Source organism: Zophobas morio, unplaced genomic scaffold (assembly GCF_036711695.1).
Source record: "Zophobas morio isolate AGI-343-1 ecotype UQ-CSIRO unplaced genomic scaffold, CSIRO_AGI_Zmor_V1 ptg000014l, whole genome shotgun sequence".
Taxonomy (NCBI): domain Eukaryota; kingdom Metazoa; phylum Arthropoda; class Insecta; order Coleoptera; family Tenebrionidae; genus Zophobas; species Zophobas morio.
Genome location: NW_026972119.1, coordinates 19,366,024 through 19,382,201, shown reverse-complemented (window position 1 = coordinate 19,382,201; position 16,178 = coordinate 19,366,024). Strand labels below are relative to the sequence as shown.

Genomic DNA, 16,178 nt, shown 5'->3' with positions numbered 1-16,178 from the left:
ATGCTTATACTTCTTAATTCCTCACACAAGATTGCTAATAGTTCATTTACGGCAGTTTAATTAACCTAACGTTGTCCCACTCTGGGAAAATGACCGAGGAAAGTGTGGTAGAATTCATAATATCGAGGTGGGAAATTACATCACCGAGACGCTTTCTCGCAACGTAGGAAATTACATCATCGAGACATAATTCTCGCAACGAGGGATACATTTTGTGGTTAAGTATTTATCATGTGTTTGTTTGGGACAGTTCACGCTATAAACTCCCAAAGCTAACTGTTTTAAGTAACCAGTCACTTGGATCAAGGCATAATTTAACATCATGTAAATTCTTTGTTTGATCTTTGATAAAGTGTGGCATAATTTAACATCATGTAAATTCTTTGTTTGGATCATTGATAAAGTGTGGCAAATATTAACCTCATGTAATTTTGTTAGCTTTGCAATTTTTCACCTTTCCTCACAATTTTAGCCTCAGTAATTTTCTTTGCTGCATAATTTAAATTAAACGTAAATTTTCATGCTCTGTAGTTCCCAACCTCACGTAATTTTTTTGTCTGCACAAGGTTTATTTCAGCACCAGATCTTTTTTTGTTTTTATAAATCTTTGCAAGTTTTTTTTGACCAGTAAATATTTTGTTGATTGATGTTTCCATCCTATAAATTGTTTGATATCCGATCTTAATCTCAAATAAGAATTCTTTGCTGTTTAAAATTTCACAGAGTGTTTGACGAACTTAGATGTTGTTTATTGTACTTCTTGAAACTATAACACTTATCTGGTTGTAGTTTAATGTAAGTGTCATAGAAATTGAACATTTAAATGGAATTGAGGTAAATAACACGAAAACACGTAGCGGAAGCGGAGTGCGCGGTTCCTTGTCGCGCCATTTGCACAAAAGACGCAGATCTTGGATAGAAGTCAAGGGAGCGGTCGAGGCGTCCTGACGCTCACGGTTTACCACTAGCCGGGATTTGCAACCACGATTTTGCGACCGTAACGGCGTCTTAGCGCTGTACGTGTCTTAGTTACATAGAGGGGTGTTGGACGGATGTGTTTGCCGATAGAGTAGAATCACCGTCGTGGCGGGAGAACAGCCACAACCAGGAGCCCCAAACTTCGCTCGTGCTACGACGCTCTCTATAGGTAATTTTGCTGTGCTCTATAGAGTTTTATTAAAATTCCGTAATAACTTGTGTATTTTCATCCAGTTACTTTATTTTCAGATTTTTCTTTGTTTTTATTAAATTTGTTATTTTCAAATATTTGCATTGATTCATAATGTTTATTATAATTTGATTTCATCAAGTTAGGTAAGTTTTTTTTGTAGCTGAGCACTAAAAGGTCTTCAGTCTGCACAACTTGGTCACAGCTTTTTTTTTCTTTTTTTTTTTTTGTCAGTGAAAGAATAAACTTTCTTTGACCTCCATATATTTTGTGTTTTATTTAGCGGTACTTTTCCAACTTTGGGGTCCACCACTGGCATATGAACGCATTCTGCCACAAAAAGAAACAAACACAATTTAGGATTCTATTTTGTCAGACGGTCACAGCCAAGGCCAAATTTTTTTACATGTCATTTTAAGGCAGGATGTTTGGGTTATCACAAATGATTTTTTTCTTTTTCAGAGGCGGAGTCGTACAAAAAATGTTGTATCAGAATGGCGCCCTCGTTCCGGAAAATTTCTTACTCGAAAAATAATTTTATGTTTTTGACACTTAATCATAAATAACTATTAAATAGTGTATGTTTTTAAGATAGATGAACTATTTATAGAACCAAATTAGTCAAACTCAAATTATCAAGCTCGTGATTGGTTTTTAATGATGACGATACTGAATTTGTATTTAAATCTTCGAAAAAAAAAATCTTTCCGTGTTTGTTTAGAGTCGCGTATTACACAATGTTAAAACTACTACTTATTTTCGGCGTAATTTTGGCAGATAATGTTTACAGTCAGCGAGTTTCTAGTGCAGATGAGCAGTTTCGACAACCAGGGGAGATAAGCCAAAAAAGTATGCCAAACATCGTAAAATCCGCCACAATTTTTTACTTAACAAGCTTATTTTCAGAATGCAGAGAATATTCTTCATATGTCCAGGAAAAGAATGACTGTGGTCATAAAATAGTAAAACGCATTGTCGGAGGTGAACGTGCTGGAAGAACAGAATTCCCACACATGGTACGAATAGGTTATTCTTCAAAACGCGCGAACACTAGGGTGTGGTTATGTGGAGGATCGCTCATTAGCGAACAATACATTCTAACAACAGCAAGCTGTTTATCCACAGTTAAGTAAGTGAAATGTTTTTCTTATTACGTACTTACAATTAAGAGTTCTACATTGTTTTAGTAAGGACGCAGAAGTTGTGGTTTTAGGAGTGACAAATCTTAATGACACTGACCACAAACAAGAAATTAAAATCGCTGAGAAAATAATTCACCCTAAATTTAAAAGACGTTCATTTTATGACGACATCGGCCTAATAAAACTGGAGAGACCCATAGAAATTGATTCTTACATTCGTCCAGCTTGTCTTTATTCAAACTCCCAAATCAGAGTGGAAAAAGCTATTGCGACTGGATGGGGCAAAACAGATGATAATCTTACACATGTATTAAGCGACGATTTGCATAAAGTCACACTAGACATCATCGATAACGATTTTTGTACTAAATCACTAATGAACAAGAACCTACCAGATGGTATTAGAAATGATACACAAGTTTGTACCGGAGGGGACACAGAGGGCAGGGATACCTGCACGGTAATAAATAAAAAAAACTTGTAGTTGTTGCATTAGTTTAACAAGGATTTATTTTTAGGGTGACGCTGGTGGTCCATTGCAGATATACCATTCAGAGGGAGACATTTTGTGCGTGTATGATGTCATAGGGGTGACGTCTTTTGGAAGAACAACATGTCGTGGTGAAGCATCAGTGTATACACGGGTGTCGTATTACCTTAAGTGGATTGAAGATATCGTTTGGCCCGAAAGCTCTTAATTGATGCTCAAAACTTGTATTTCAAGCAATTGTTTTAATTCAACAATGTTTAGAAATTGTTTTAAGGTTATGGTGATAAATAAAAATGCAATCGCTTTTTAGCTCCAAAAAAAAACTTATTGAACTTTGGATGAAATTTAAATGAAAACAAATTAAACGTTCTGAATCAATAAACACATAAAAATCTGAATTAAAGTAACTGGATGCAAATACACAAGTTATTACTGGCACAAACGGAGATTGGGGCTCCGGTCGTCGCTGTTCTCCTCCACGACGGTGATTTTATCTATCGCAACCCTACCGTACAGCATCTCACTCAGTGTTACGTTATGTCGACCGCCCCTGAATTCTATTCTTAACTGCATCTTTTGTGCAGGTGGCGGTATAAATCTCACCAGCTCGACTAGGAACCGCACACTCCGCTCCTGCCACGTGTTTCGGTGTTGTTTAACCTCAATTCCATTTATGTGTTCAATTTTTATAACTCTGATATTAACGACAGCTGATCAAGTGTTAAAGTTTAAAAAGAGTAATAAACAACACTTAAATTCGCCATACAATCTTGTGAAATTTTAAACAACAAATAATTCTTATTTGAGATTAAGATTGGACATCAGCTAATTTATATGATCGTGCCATTCATCAACAAAATATTTACAAAACAAAAACTAACAAAGATTTATAAAAACCTAAGATCTGGTGTGAAATAAACTTGCAAAGATAAAATATTACGTGAAGTTAGAAACTGTAGAACATGAAAGTTTACGTTCAATTAAAAATCAAACGAACTTACCTTAAGTGATGTTCGATTATAATTATATAAGAGTCTCGTTCGAGATGATTACATCGTAGTACCGCTACTTTGACTAGATCCAACCACAAGCTTTAGAGAATAAATTTAAAATTTCGGCTTCCCGCCGCCTGCTCCTACGCCGCACCCTAGCGGCTAATCGTCATACAGTTTAAAGCTCATTCCAAAATTATGGAATGAAGCTGTAACCAAACTCTCAACTTTAGGGGTGGGAAAAAAATTTTTTAGGATAAAAATTTTGGAAGGGATGTAATCATCTTGAACGAGACTCTTATATAATTATAATCGAACATCACTTAAGGTAAGTTCATTTGATTTTTAATTATATTACGAGTCTCGTTCTTCGAGATTACATCGTAGATGTTTAGAGCAAACCAACTTAGTCTTTATTCCTTAATACCTGTTACAGAGCTTAATGCCATAATAACATTATTCAAGCTAAACTTAATTTAAGATTTACTTAAACTTATTTTAGACTTATTCACCCTGTTGATTGAATAACACCTCTACAAACGATTCTTTTCTTGGTTCTATCAGGCGTTTGTAGAACTTTGCGAACACCTGTGAGCTGGCTGACCATCCAGCTGTACTCTTTACGATGATTACATCTAAACCTCTCGCTTCTGCAGCAGACGTGGCTGCGTGTCTCGTGCTGTGAGCAGTGTATTTGGGATCTATTCCGGCTTCCACGAGACAGCACCTTATCCAGCGGCTTATTGATTGCGCAGTTGCCCTATGGTAGGGCCTCTTAAATGTAATAAACAGGTAGTCTTCATTCCCTCTTAGAACTTTGGTTTTTTATGTATTTCACCAACACCGTGGCGATGCAAGCGCCCCTTCGCTTTTTAAAAAATGGTAGACTGAACGAGGGTTGTGCAACTCCGACTCTAGGACCCGATTTATAGAAAGCGAAGTTAAAGTTAATTCGCGATTAACTTTTAACCGAGGTCCGTTGCGAGGCAACGCGCATATTTTAACCAATCACGGGCTCATATTCCACATTTTAATTCTCTGTTAACCTAATCGAGGATTAAATATTTAACTCGCTGTTCTATAAACTGGCCCTCAATGTTTTAATTTGCTCCGATATCTTTATGATAACATTGCTCTTCGAAATTGTCATGTCACTTATTTTGATTAGGGACAATGTCTGAACCCTATGGGCTGTAGCTAAGGCTAATAAAGATACCAACTTAAAGGTGAGAGATTTTAGGTCCAGGACTTTCAACGGTCCCAGTGCTTCTGCCCAGTTTAGAACTGCCTCTGTGTTCCAGGTGGTGTCATATTTAGGCTTCGGTGGTCTGTTTTTAAAGACTCCTTTAAAAAAACGACTAATTGCAGGATCACTACCCAAGTCTATCGTGCTTATCAGATTAATCGCTGATCTCTCTGAATTAAGTGTGCCGTATGGTGCCTCCTGATTGAATCGAAATGTTAAGTATTTTAAAACTAGGTAAATATCTGGTTGTAGGGGGTCTCTCTTTTCACTCTGGCAGTAACTCCACCAGTTTTTAAGGGCTGTGTTGTATTGTTTCAGAGTAGAATCCGTTAGTGAAGAGATTAGAATCTCTACTGCTTCTGCTGGCACTAGTTTCTGTTGATACGATCGCCGAAGAGCCTCCCTGCAACCAGGGAAAGATGATCCGCTAACGGGTGAATTAGAGACCTGCAAGGAGATAACAGAAGCTTAGGTGAGGGCGAAAAATACAACGATTCTTCTAATAGCATTGATTTAAATAAGGGAAACCAAGGCTGGGTAGGCCAGTGAGGGACCACCACTATTCCCTGAGCCTTATCTGAATTGATTTTTTGTAGCACCTTAGCAACCATCGCGAAGGGAGGGAATGCATAAAAAAGGTATTTACTCCAATTAACTGTAAAAGCGTCAATGTAACGAGCTTCTGGGTCTCGTTTCCAGGAGCAGAACACCTCGGTCTTAGCATTACTCCTTGATACGAACAAGTCTATTTCTGGAAACCCCCACCTTTCTACTATGGTCTGAAAGAAGGGGGCTCCTAACTCCCATTCAGTATCTACATTGACTCTTCTAGATTCCCTGTCTGCGTCTGTGTTTTCCCGCTAGGGAATGTAGGAAGCAAAGATCCAGATTCTTCTTTTCTCACACCAAGTCCAAATATCTTTAGCCCTTTGATTAAGTTCTACGTATTGTACACCCCCCATACGATTGATATACGAAATCGCCGTGGTATTGTCAATTCTAGTGAGATTTCGCAATTTTGGACTTCCCTAGCAAAGCACTTAAGCGCCAAAAACGCTGCTATAATCTCCAGCTGGTTTATATGTAACTTCTTCTCCTCCTGAGACCAAAATCCGTGAGTATTTTCTCCGTTGCAGTGCGCACCCCATCCTGTGAGCGATGCATCCGAGAAAATCTCTAACCTATAATTTAATGACCTAATCGGATTCTTTGCTACTGGAATATTCTTCAGCCACCACTCCAGATCTTTCTTTACATATGAATGAATGATCATCCTTCGATCAAAATTTTGATCGTTTAGGATTAGCGCCTTCATTTTTTCTCTTTCCAACATTTTTGTATACAGCATCCCATACGGTACGCCTGGGCATGCTGCAACCAATCCACCAATTAGACCCGCCATTTCGCGAATAAGACAAGAGTCTCTGCTTAAAATTTCTTGAATTGTTTTAATTAACCTATACTTTTTCTCCTCGGGTAAGGACAGAGTCATGTCCTTAGAGTTTACAATAAAACCCAAATACTTACATTTGTAATCTGGCTCGTCTTTACTTTTCTCTTCATTTATAATGAACCCAAGCTCAGTTTTCTTGCACACGGCCCGAGATTTGCCGATGCAAAGCGTATCATCTATGTACGCTGTCGATAACCATCCCCTTTCTCTAAGAAAGTTCAGGACTGGCTTTAGTAACTTTGTAAATACATACGGACTTGTACAAAGTCCAAAGGGCAAGCATTGAAATTCAAATATTTGACCCCTGAATTTAAATCTTAAAAATTTTCGACTACCCGGACCAATTTTAACCAAGAAATATGCATCTTTCAAGTCTAAACTACATAGAAAATAATTTTTATGAATTAATTTCAAGGCTACTCTCATATCCTCGATCTTAAAATGACTGGTCTTTATAAATTGATTTAAACATTTAAGGTTTAGTATGAATCTCTTAGAGCCATCTGGCTTTGGCACTAGAAAAAACGGTGATAAAAATTGGTCTTCTACAGCTTCGCATCTGATTATTGCCCCCATAGCTACCAGTTTTGTTATTTCGTATTCTAACAGTTTTTCGTCTTCTGCCGAAAAATGCAATTCTTTATAAAAGTATTATTAAAGCTCAGGGACCGTGGTGGTCCTTCAAGAAGGGGAATTTCATACCCCTTCACACAATTCAGGACAAAGGGATCCCTGGTGATTTTTTCCCATTGCGAAAGGAACTGACTGAGTCATCCTGCTACTAATCTCACCTTATTATTTATTTCTTTGCATCCCTCAGTGGCCGCGGCTTGCTGGTTGACTTCGAGACATTGCTGTATGTACTCTTGCTGACCGGCTGAGATGGGGGGAATTTCGTGTGATACTGTTTTGGGCCCTGATACGAGTTCCCCTGTCTCGCATACGGGCCCCGCCAGTTTAAAGTGCGTCTAGGGGCTGGCCTGCTTGGTTTCTTGCTAGTACCAGAGGTCGATGGAAGAGGAGAGGCTTTAATCTCTTTGCCGATCTTCTCCATTGACTTTGCAGTTTTTATCTTTTCCGTTAGCTTCTCTCCAAACAACAGAGTCCCAGGCTTGGTCGTCTGTAACAGATTTTTCATTGACTTGGCCAACATTGGAGAGATAAACGCTATTCTAGCTGAAGAGACCTGGAAATGTAGCTGCGTAATTAGTTTTCCTGCATCCGCTAATTTTTCTAGTAACTCCAGACGATCTAGGGGTTCTTCCTCATCTTTTAAAATCATCGTGATGCCTTGTCCTAATGCTGATAAGGCTGAACCAGCTAAGTTCTGTTATTGGGTAAATAGCTGATCCCTCTTGACACCCGTTTCGTTCAGAGTAGCTGCTATTTCTTCATTTAATTCTGGGGCCTCGAGAGAAATATTCCCCTTTCGAGGATATTTGTCCACTACTTGGACTTTAATCTCTTTCGGCAATCCGTCAGACAGCTAAGATGCCCAACGCGACGCCAAGCTCTCATGCAGCTCTACTTGATCTTTTTTCTTAGCCCCTGGATCATCTCCTAGAAGCAGTTCCACCTCGTTATCTAGCTTTTTAGACTCAGCTGCCTCAGTAGACTGGGCATCATCCTTTACTACTAGGCCCTCTTCCTCAGCCTGCATCTGCGCGATCTCCTCGAGGATCTTGTCTGAGTCCGAGGTACACCTGACTGACTCTTTGAACCCGGGATCCCCAACTAGAGGATTGACGGATTCATTTTCTTTACCAGGGTCAACCTGATTTCCATCTGCAAGGAAAAATAATTACTTAATTTTTCCCCTAATGCCAGATGAAAATTTTATGCACTGGTTGTTATTGCCTCCTACGTGCAAAATTCACCAGCCTAGACGCCCGTCAAGGTCTCATCCTTTATCGAGTGATTTTATAAATGTGTCCGTCAGACACTGCACCACTCTTTCTAACCTCTTAATCCGCTTCTCGCAATTGCTCTCCTCATCTCTTTCTCTGCTGCGTTTTTTCCCCATGATCTTACTGTAATTTTCGTCCGAAAGACAATAAACAAGAAACTGTAGAGCATGAAAGTTTACGTTCAATTTAAATTACACAACCAAGAAAATTACTGAAGTTAAAATTGTGAGATAGAGAAATATCGTATGAGGTGAAAATTTGCAAAGCTAACAAATTTACATGAAATTAATATTTGCCACACTTTACCAAAAATTCAAACAAAGAATTTATTTTACGTTACATTATGCCATGATTCAAGTGATTGGTTACTTAAAATAATTAATTTTGAGAGTTTATCGTGAACTGGTTACCCCAACAAAACACATAATAAATAAACACAAAAATATGCGGTCATGGTTGCGAGGAAAGAACGTCTTGGTAATGTAAATTTTAGCGTTGCGAGACAATGGTCTCGGTGATGTAATTTTTAACGTTGCGAGGAAATGCCGCGGTGATGTAATCAATCTTTAACGTTGTGAGGAAATGCCTCGGTGATGTAATGATGACAATAACGATGATAACTGTCTAATGGAAGAAATTAATTTAACACCCTCCAGTTCACGAAATTATGAATTTTGTTGAATTAATTGCCGTTAATGAACTGAATTAAAAAGTGTTATAATGTAACTTGTAAACAAAAGTTGTTATCCTGACTAAGTGAATTTCATGAAATCTCCTAGTAAGTGTATGTCTAAGCAAATCTAATGTCTGTTAAATTGTGTTACAACCAGTTAACGATTAAAGATCCTAACATGAACTGTGATTTGACAAACAATAAAACAAATCTACAGCACGTATAGCGTCGGTCGAAAATTAGCACTTTTTCCGATTAAAAAAAACACAAGAATTAGCTGTACGTATTGGGGAAAACTGTGACGGCATTGCGTCAAGGCTTCCTCCCTTTTATTAACTACCAAACCAATTATTTTTTTTTAACAAACACAATTTAGGGTTCCAGTTTGCTAGACGCTCGCACCCAAGGGCAAATTTTTTAATTTTTTGTTTATTTTCGGGGGCTTTCAATTTTTTTTTCACATGTCATTTTAAGCCGGGATGTTTAGGTTATCACAAATGATTTTTTCTTTTTCAGGTACGGACTCGTAGAAAATATGTTGCATGGCGTACGTGTTAAAAATGCATTATTTTTGACACTTAGGTATATCATAAATAAACCATTAAATAGTGTATGTTTTTAAGATATATGAATTATTTATAGAACCAAATTAGTCAAACTCGAAATTATCAAGCTCCTAATTGGTCTTTAATGATGACGATACTGAATTTGTATTTAAATCTTCGAAAAAAAAAATCTTTCCGTATTTGTTTAGAGTCGTGTGTTACACAATGTTAAAACTGCTACTTATTGTCGGCGTAATTTTGGCAGATAATGTGTACAGTCAACGAGTAACTGGTGAGTTATTCCACTTAAAACCACATCTACTCTAATTTTTACTCGTTTCTACTGTAGATGACCAGTTTCGACAACCAGGGGACATAAGCCAAAAAAGTATACCAAAAGTAGCAAAATACGATACAATTTACTTAACAACACTTTTCAGAATGCAGAGAATATTCTTCATATGTTCAGGAAAATAATGACTGTGGTCATAAGATAGTAAAACGCATTGCCGGAGGAGAACGTGCTGCAAGAATAGAATTCCCACACATGGTAAGAATAGGTTATGCTTCAAAAATCGTAAACACAAGGTGGTTATGTGGGGGATCGCTCATTAGCGAACAGTATGTTTTGACAGCAGCACACTGTTTATCCGTCCTGAAGTAAGTAAAAAGCATTTTTTATTATAGTTTATTATATTAAAACAATTGTACATTGTTTTAGTAACGATGCAGAAGTTGTGGCTTTAGGAGTGACAAATCTTAACGACACTAACCACAAGCAAGAAATTAAAATCGCTGAGAAAATAATTCACCCTGAATACCAAAAGCGTTTTCAATATCACGACATCGCGCTTATAAAATTGGAGAGGCCTGTAGAATTAGATTCTCACATTCGCCCCGCTTGTCTGTATTCAAACTCCCAGATCAAGGTGGAAAAAGCTATTGCGACAGGATGGGGCAAAACAGACATTTTTGCAGATGGATTAAGCGACGGTTTGCTCAAAGTCACACTAGACATTATCGATAACAATTTATGTAATAAATCATTTCGGCGCCTAAAAATACCAAATGGTATTAGAAATGATACACAAATTTGTACGGGAAGGGACACAAGGGGCAGGGATATCTGTGTGGTAATAAAAAAAAATTGTAGTTGTTGCATTAGTTTAACAATCGTTTATTTTTAGGGTGATACTGGTGGTCCATTGCAGATATATCATTCAGAGGACGATATTTTGTGCATGTATGATGTCATAGGGGTGGCGTCGTTTTTAAACGGATGTTTTGGTGAGGCATCAGTGTATACACGAGTGTCGTATTACCTTAAGTGGATTGAGGATATCGTTTGGCCGGAGAGCTCTTAATTGATGTTTAAAATTTGTATTTCAAGCAATTCTTTTAATTCAACAATATTTAGAATAAATAAAAATGGATTTCTGGGGTAGGCTGTTCAATCAATGTAATTCTATTTACTTAACTACAAATAAAAATTTTAATGCATTACGTTAACAAGTGTTATAGATATATTTTCCTCAATTTTTTTTAGTTGGTGAAGGTTTTAGTTGGTGATACCAGTAACAGTAAAATCCTCACTTCTCTACGAGAAATTAAATACATGTTTTTGAGTGTCGTATTGGTCAAAGAATACTAAGTATATTAAGAAAAATAAAGCCAAAGATTAAGCCCACCCCGATCTCAATTCTGAATTGTGACCAATTTTTCATTCGTTGCCAAATCGAGGGGCGAGGCTAAGGTAATTACAAGATCCATATTTGACTAGAAGAATTAACCATTTTAAACATGTTTTAAGTTTCTTGCTCTGAAACTTCGACTACGTGTATTAAGAAAAAGGCAAAATACAAGCACCGCCCATCCGGCCTATCTCAATGGTGACGATTTTTTTTTAATCGTCGAAAGACAAGAGGCGGAATTTAACTGCAAAATCCTAATTTCTCTACACGAAATTACCATGTAAGACACGTTTTTGAGTATCGTGTAACGCTACGCCATGCTGCTTCCGTCTCTACCAACTAATCAACCCTCTAACTAAAAACTTCCTAGCGATACCAAGCCGCCATCTAACTCAATCATCATGCAAAACTACCCCTAAGCGCTATTAATTATCCGACTACCAAGCAAGCGTTTCCGTGCACCAGGTTGCCTATGTTTAACGTTTTTTTTTTCTTGTGATTGACTTTTTTTTTCGAATTCAATTTATTGAAGTGTGATTTCGTGCCGCTGTTAATTAATTTCAGAGCGAAAACTTTGATTCAAATTCCGTCACCACAGTATATTAAGAAAAAATTAAAGCCAAAGATTAAGCCCCACCCATACCTGCCCTGATCTAAATACAAATAAAGTTTTCATTCGTTGGCAGACTTAGGGGGGGAGCCTAATTGCAAAATCCATATTTCTTTACAAAAATTTACCATTTTAAACGTGTTTCAACTTTCTAAGAATAAGAAAATCATCACAATTGAATTGGGCTGGGTGGGTGGGGTTAATATTTTGCCTTTTATTCTTAATGTAGGTACATAGTGTTCTGTGAAGAACACGATATTCAAAAATATGTTTTCAATTTCTTGTAAACAAATAAGTATTTTGCAGTTAAGCTCCGCCCCCAAGGTTCACGGCGAATAAAAAAAATTCATCACAATTGAGATAGGGCGGGTGGGCGGGGTTACATTTTGCCTTATTGTTTTAATATGTGTAGACTTCTTTTCACAACATGAAATAAAAACAAAGGCCAACAGCCATGTTTAAAATGCATGCATAATTGCAAAATCCATATTTCCCTGCAAAAATGTGCCATTTCAACGATGTTTTTAGTTTCTTGTTGTGAAAAAATGGCTATATATATTAAGAAAAAAAAAGGCGAAATATAAGCCCCGCCCAGCCGCCCTATCTCAATTCTGATGATTTTTTTATTCGTCGTAAGCCGAGGGGCGGAGTTTAATTGTAAAATCCTTATCTTTCTACGAAAAATTACCATGTGAATTATGTATGTTTCTAAATAATTGTGTTATACAAAGAGAAGTAAATGTATTAATTAAAAAAGAAAACCAAAAGAGAAGCCCCACCCATTCATCTCGATCTCAATCGTAATGAATTTTTCATTCGTTGTCGGACCGAAGGGCGGAGATTAATAGCAAAATCGATACTTTCCTACAAAAATTTATCTTTTCAAATATGTTTTACCTTACATGTTATGAAAAGAAGACTACACATATTAAGAACGAAGGTCAAAATGTAAGTCTCGCCTAATTACAGGATAATGAACTCTAAGACGGATTTTTTTCAACATGACGGTGCCACGGCACATACAACAGTAGACAATTTGAATTTTTACGTGAATTCTTTGATCATAGAGTGATAAGTTGACATTCAGTTCCTGAATAGCCCCCAAGGTTACCAGATTTAACCCCTCCGGATTACTGCTGGTTCGGTCATCTAAAATCGCACAACATACTATGATCTAAATAATTAATGAACATACGGAGAAGGTATAAAGGTATCTGTGGACCCACACACTCCAAATAAATTTATCAAGGAACCTATTTTGAACAGTGCTCATTTAATAAATACTGATTGCTGTAAAAACATCCTCCAAATTTAAAAAAACTTAAAACCTATGATGGAATGCGTTTCAACCTATTTACAAATTTGACTACGTGTTTTCTTCACTTGAGTGAACAATAATACCCTTCGATGGAAAAGAAAATAGTTATTCCAATTCACTTTTTTTTTTGTTTGCACTATATTATACTTAGATACTACAGGTATTCAGCGTTAATTAACACACTAATAAAACTCCAAACCAATCAATTATCCAAATTTGCCATTTTCTTTTTACATATCGATCTTGTAGTTCTGAAGCACCGCTAGCAACGAGTAAGCTCTTCTCAAAATCTAAAAGCTCTTATTTAACAAAATTTGAAGCTCTAAGTCGCCTAATACGACATAAATTTCGTAAAAAGTTTGGTCACAAATAATTCTAAAAAATAAAAAATACGTACGGTAGTAAAAGTCACAAGCGACGATTCTAAAATTATCCCTGCAGTAATCATTATCGGTTTCTTCGAACGTTCCATTAAAATAATGAGTGATTTTTTACATTTTAAATCGTATTCGTACCACGTGCCCATGTAAATGGCAGTCGTCAAACTGTTGCTCTAAAAATTGTAATCCAAATGACAAAAATTTTAGAAAAATATAACCGCACCTCATCATATAAGCTAGAACCGAAATAACAGTGAAGAAATATTTCCAAAAGCATGGTAAGAAGGAATATAATCATAACGTGAAATTTAAAAGATGTGGGTTCAAGCTGAAATTGTTTAAGTAACAAAATAATTTTAAATGATTCAGAAATACGTACCAAACTTAGCTCCAAACAGCAAAGACAGACAACAACTACTGCTGCCATTAACTGAGTGAAGAGCACAGGTGAATATACTTTTTCATAGTGTTTAATAAATCTAAAAAATTGTATGTGATAAAGTTAAAAATGTTGCAGTTATTTTTACTTTATAATTGCAGCGTGATGCGTAATACATTCTCCGATTTTGTTGTAAATAATATCATTTCTTAATTTTTCCTTCAACTGCTTATTTTCTTCGTCATAGCTAGCACGAACTATTTCCTCTGCATCGGCCCCCAAATTTTGTAAATTATCTTTTAGCACTCTAAGCTGAGTGGCAGCAAAACATGCCATCCCAGCAACTAGAGGATCTATCACACCGTTAGATGTACCTCCATTAAAAACACCTACAAATTAAATTTAAACTAAAATACAACAAAATAAAAAAAAATTACCCGACGCAATGAAAATATACGTGAAAACGTAAATCTTTTTGTTTGAAGTTGCGTCAAAAGGTAGCCAAATTTCGATAGGAAATGTGTGCCCGCTTCCAAATAGTGGCGTTACGGCCCAGCTCGTTGCAGCCGTCACACAGAACCCCAAAAACAACCAAGTGATTCTCTTGCAAGTTTTCACACCTTTCTCGATTATGACTTCTTGTTTCCGAGAGTAGTTGTTGAATACCGGCCATTCTAGCATGTAGATGGATTTTCTGATTACCTCTGAGTGAAAAATGAATGGTACTAATTTAGCGATGAAGCATCCAACTTGAAACATCATGAATGAGCCATCGCCCACTTGGGCTAGATCTACGTTGTCGCTAACTAATAAATGCACTGCTGCTAGTGTTGGAACTGGAATGGTAAAAGTAACGTATACCGCATATGCGTATAATTGGTAGATTTTTTTGAATTTTTGAGGCGGGTAAAAGCCCAACAGTCGCATTACGATTAAATTCAGTTTAAAGATTCTTTGCACTGGACCCTCCATCTTGGGCGGTGCGCTACTGTGGTATCACTGGCTCGTTGAAAGCTTTTAAATTCGAAAGATATAATTACTGGTTATCTACATAATAAGTAGGGGTAGTATTTGTAACGTTTCATTAAATTCAAGTATTCTACCAACTTTTATTTATTAAAAATTGATGTGGCGTTAAGACAAAAATACAATACGACTTATTATAATTAACATTAATTAGGAAAATGTTCTTCGGTCTAACTTAAATTTCGAGGATAAATGAATAAAATATTTATAAAAAAAAAAATAAATGGGATTGGGGCTGATAGTCGATCAGATACGATATAATACATTTTTAATATATTTCTTAGGTATTTGAAAAAGTATCAAATCGTGTATTCAAATTATAGACAAACAGTGGTCTTAAACTTATTTTTTTAAAGCTGCGCTGATGACGCATACATTTTCTCACGATGATTAAATTGTGGAATCAAGGGCGGCTTTAGAACACGTTGTATATTACCAATTCTATTTCTACAATTTATATATGTTGTGAAATAACGAACACCGACCTTGTGATAGATTTTTCTCAAGCGAGCTTTTTTGAACTACTGATAACAAAATCTTGAACTGTATAATTGATGAACTCCAAGTAAATGCAACAAGTTATTTAAACAATATTTACTATTTGAAAACTGGAAATATACCTGTGTGACTTTTAAAGTCAAGTGGTAGAAAAAGAAACAAAAAGGTAAGAATATACTAGCCTTTATATTATACAAGCGTTATAATATTCCTGTTTGCAGTGTTGGGGACAGATACTTTTAAAAGTATCTAAATACAGATATAGATATATGGAAGACAAAAGTATCTAGATACAGATTGTTTTCGATTTTTTCAAAATGTATCTAGATACAGATACAAGAAAACAGATACTTTTTGAAGCTTTGGCGAATAAAATAACTGAAAACATGTTTATGTATTTTTTATGTATTGTTTAATGATTTTTTTTAAATTAACAACATTTCGAACGTATTGTCACCTAAATTATTTCTTCTTGGTGTCAGAATTTGGTTTCCGCTACTAAACACCCGTTCCACAGGTGCAGAAGAAGGGATTGTGGTATTAAATTTAAAAAATAAACATTTTACTGTAGTACAGTTATTCAAGACTGAATTTTTTTTTCTTTTTCCCTGCAAATAGGCCATCGCGTCGCTGTTTGATGTGTCGCAAATTATGCAATAT

General features: G+C 36.3%; 3 protein-coding genes across 3 annotated transcripts; 2 read left to right on the top strand and 1 right to left on the bottom strand.

Annotated features, from left to right (window-relative positions):
• Window positions 1-1,905: 1,905 nt before the first annotated feature.
• On the top strand, window positions 1,906-3,008 carry LOC135128832 (serine protease snake-like). The gene is made up of 4 exons (XM_064055912.1): window positions 1,906-2,017; window positions 2,075-2,297; window positions 2,356-2,770; window positions 2,829-3,008. Exons 1-4 carry the CDS (start codon window positions 1,906-1,908, stop codon window positions 3,006-3,008), a joined length of 930 nt encoding a protein of 309 aa, XP_063911982.1.
• A 6,833-nt stretch (window positions 3,009-9,841) lies between these two features.
• Window positions 9,842-10,980, top strand: LOC135128831 (serine protease snake-like). The gene is made up of 4 exons (XM_064055911.1): window positions 9,842-9,908; window positions 10,057-10,276; window positions 10,338-10,749; window positions 10,804-10,980. Exons 1-4 carry the CDS (start codon window positions 9,842-9,844, stop codon window positions 10,978-10,980), a joined length of 876 nt encoding a protein of 291 aa, XP_063911981.1.
• A 3,158-nt stretch (window positions 10,981-14,138) lies between these two features.
• On the bottom strand, window positions 14,139-14,921 carry LOC135128830 (odorant receptor Or1-like). Its single transcript, XM_064055910.1, has 2 exons — window positions 14,432-14,921; window positions 14,139-14,383 (listed from the first exon to the last, which is right to left on the bottom strand). Exons 1-2 carry the CDS (start codon window positions 14,919-14,921, stop codon window positions 14,139-14,141), a joined length of 735 nt encoding a protein of 244 aa, XP_063911980.1.
• Between the last annotated feature and the right edge of the window lie 1,257 nt (window positions 14,922-16,178).

What these genes read in the sequence shown, in the direction of transcription:
- LOC135128832 (XM_064055912.1), top strand. Translation starts at nt 1,906, where the DNA reads ATGTTAAAACTACTACTTATTTTCGGCGTAATTTTGGCAGATAATGTT. An exon ending in AGGGGAGATAAGCCAAAAAA is followed by an intron (nt 2,018 to 2,074) that starts GTATGCCAAACA and finishes GCTTATTTTCAG; the next exon opens with AATGCAGAGAATATTCTTCA. An exon ending in AGCTGTTTATCCACAGTTAA is followed by an intron (nt 2,298 to 2,355) that starts GTAAGTGAAATG and finishes ACATTGTTTTAG; the next exon opens with TAAGGACGCAGAAGTTGTGG.
- LOC135128831 (XM_064055911.1), top strand. Translation starts at nt 9,842, where the DNA reads ATGTTAAAACTGCTACTTATTGTCGGCGTAATTTTGGCAGATAATGTG. An exon ending in GTACAGTCAACGAGTAACTG is followed by an intron (nt 9,909 to 10,056) that starts GTGAGTTATTCC and finishes AACACTTTTCAG; the next exon opens with AATGCAGAGAATATTCTTCA. An exon ending in GGGGCAGGGATATCTGTGTG is followed by an intron (nt 10,750 to 10,803) that starts GTAATAAAAAAA and finishes GTTTATTTTTAG; the next exon opens with GGTGATACTGGTGGTCCATT.
- LOC135128830 (XM_064055910.1), bottom strand. Translation starts at nt 14,921, where the DNA reads ATGCGACTGTTGGGCTTTTACCCGCCTCAAAAATTCAAAAAAATCTAC. An exon ending in GTATATTTTCATTGCGTCGG is followed by an intron (nt 14,384 to 14,431) that starts GTAATTTTTTTT and finishes TTTAATTTGTAG; the next exon opens with GTGTTTTTAATGGAGGTACA.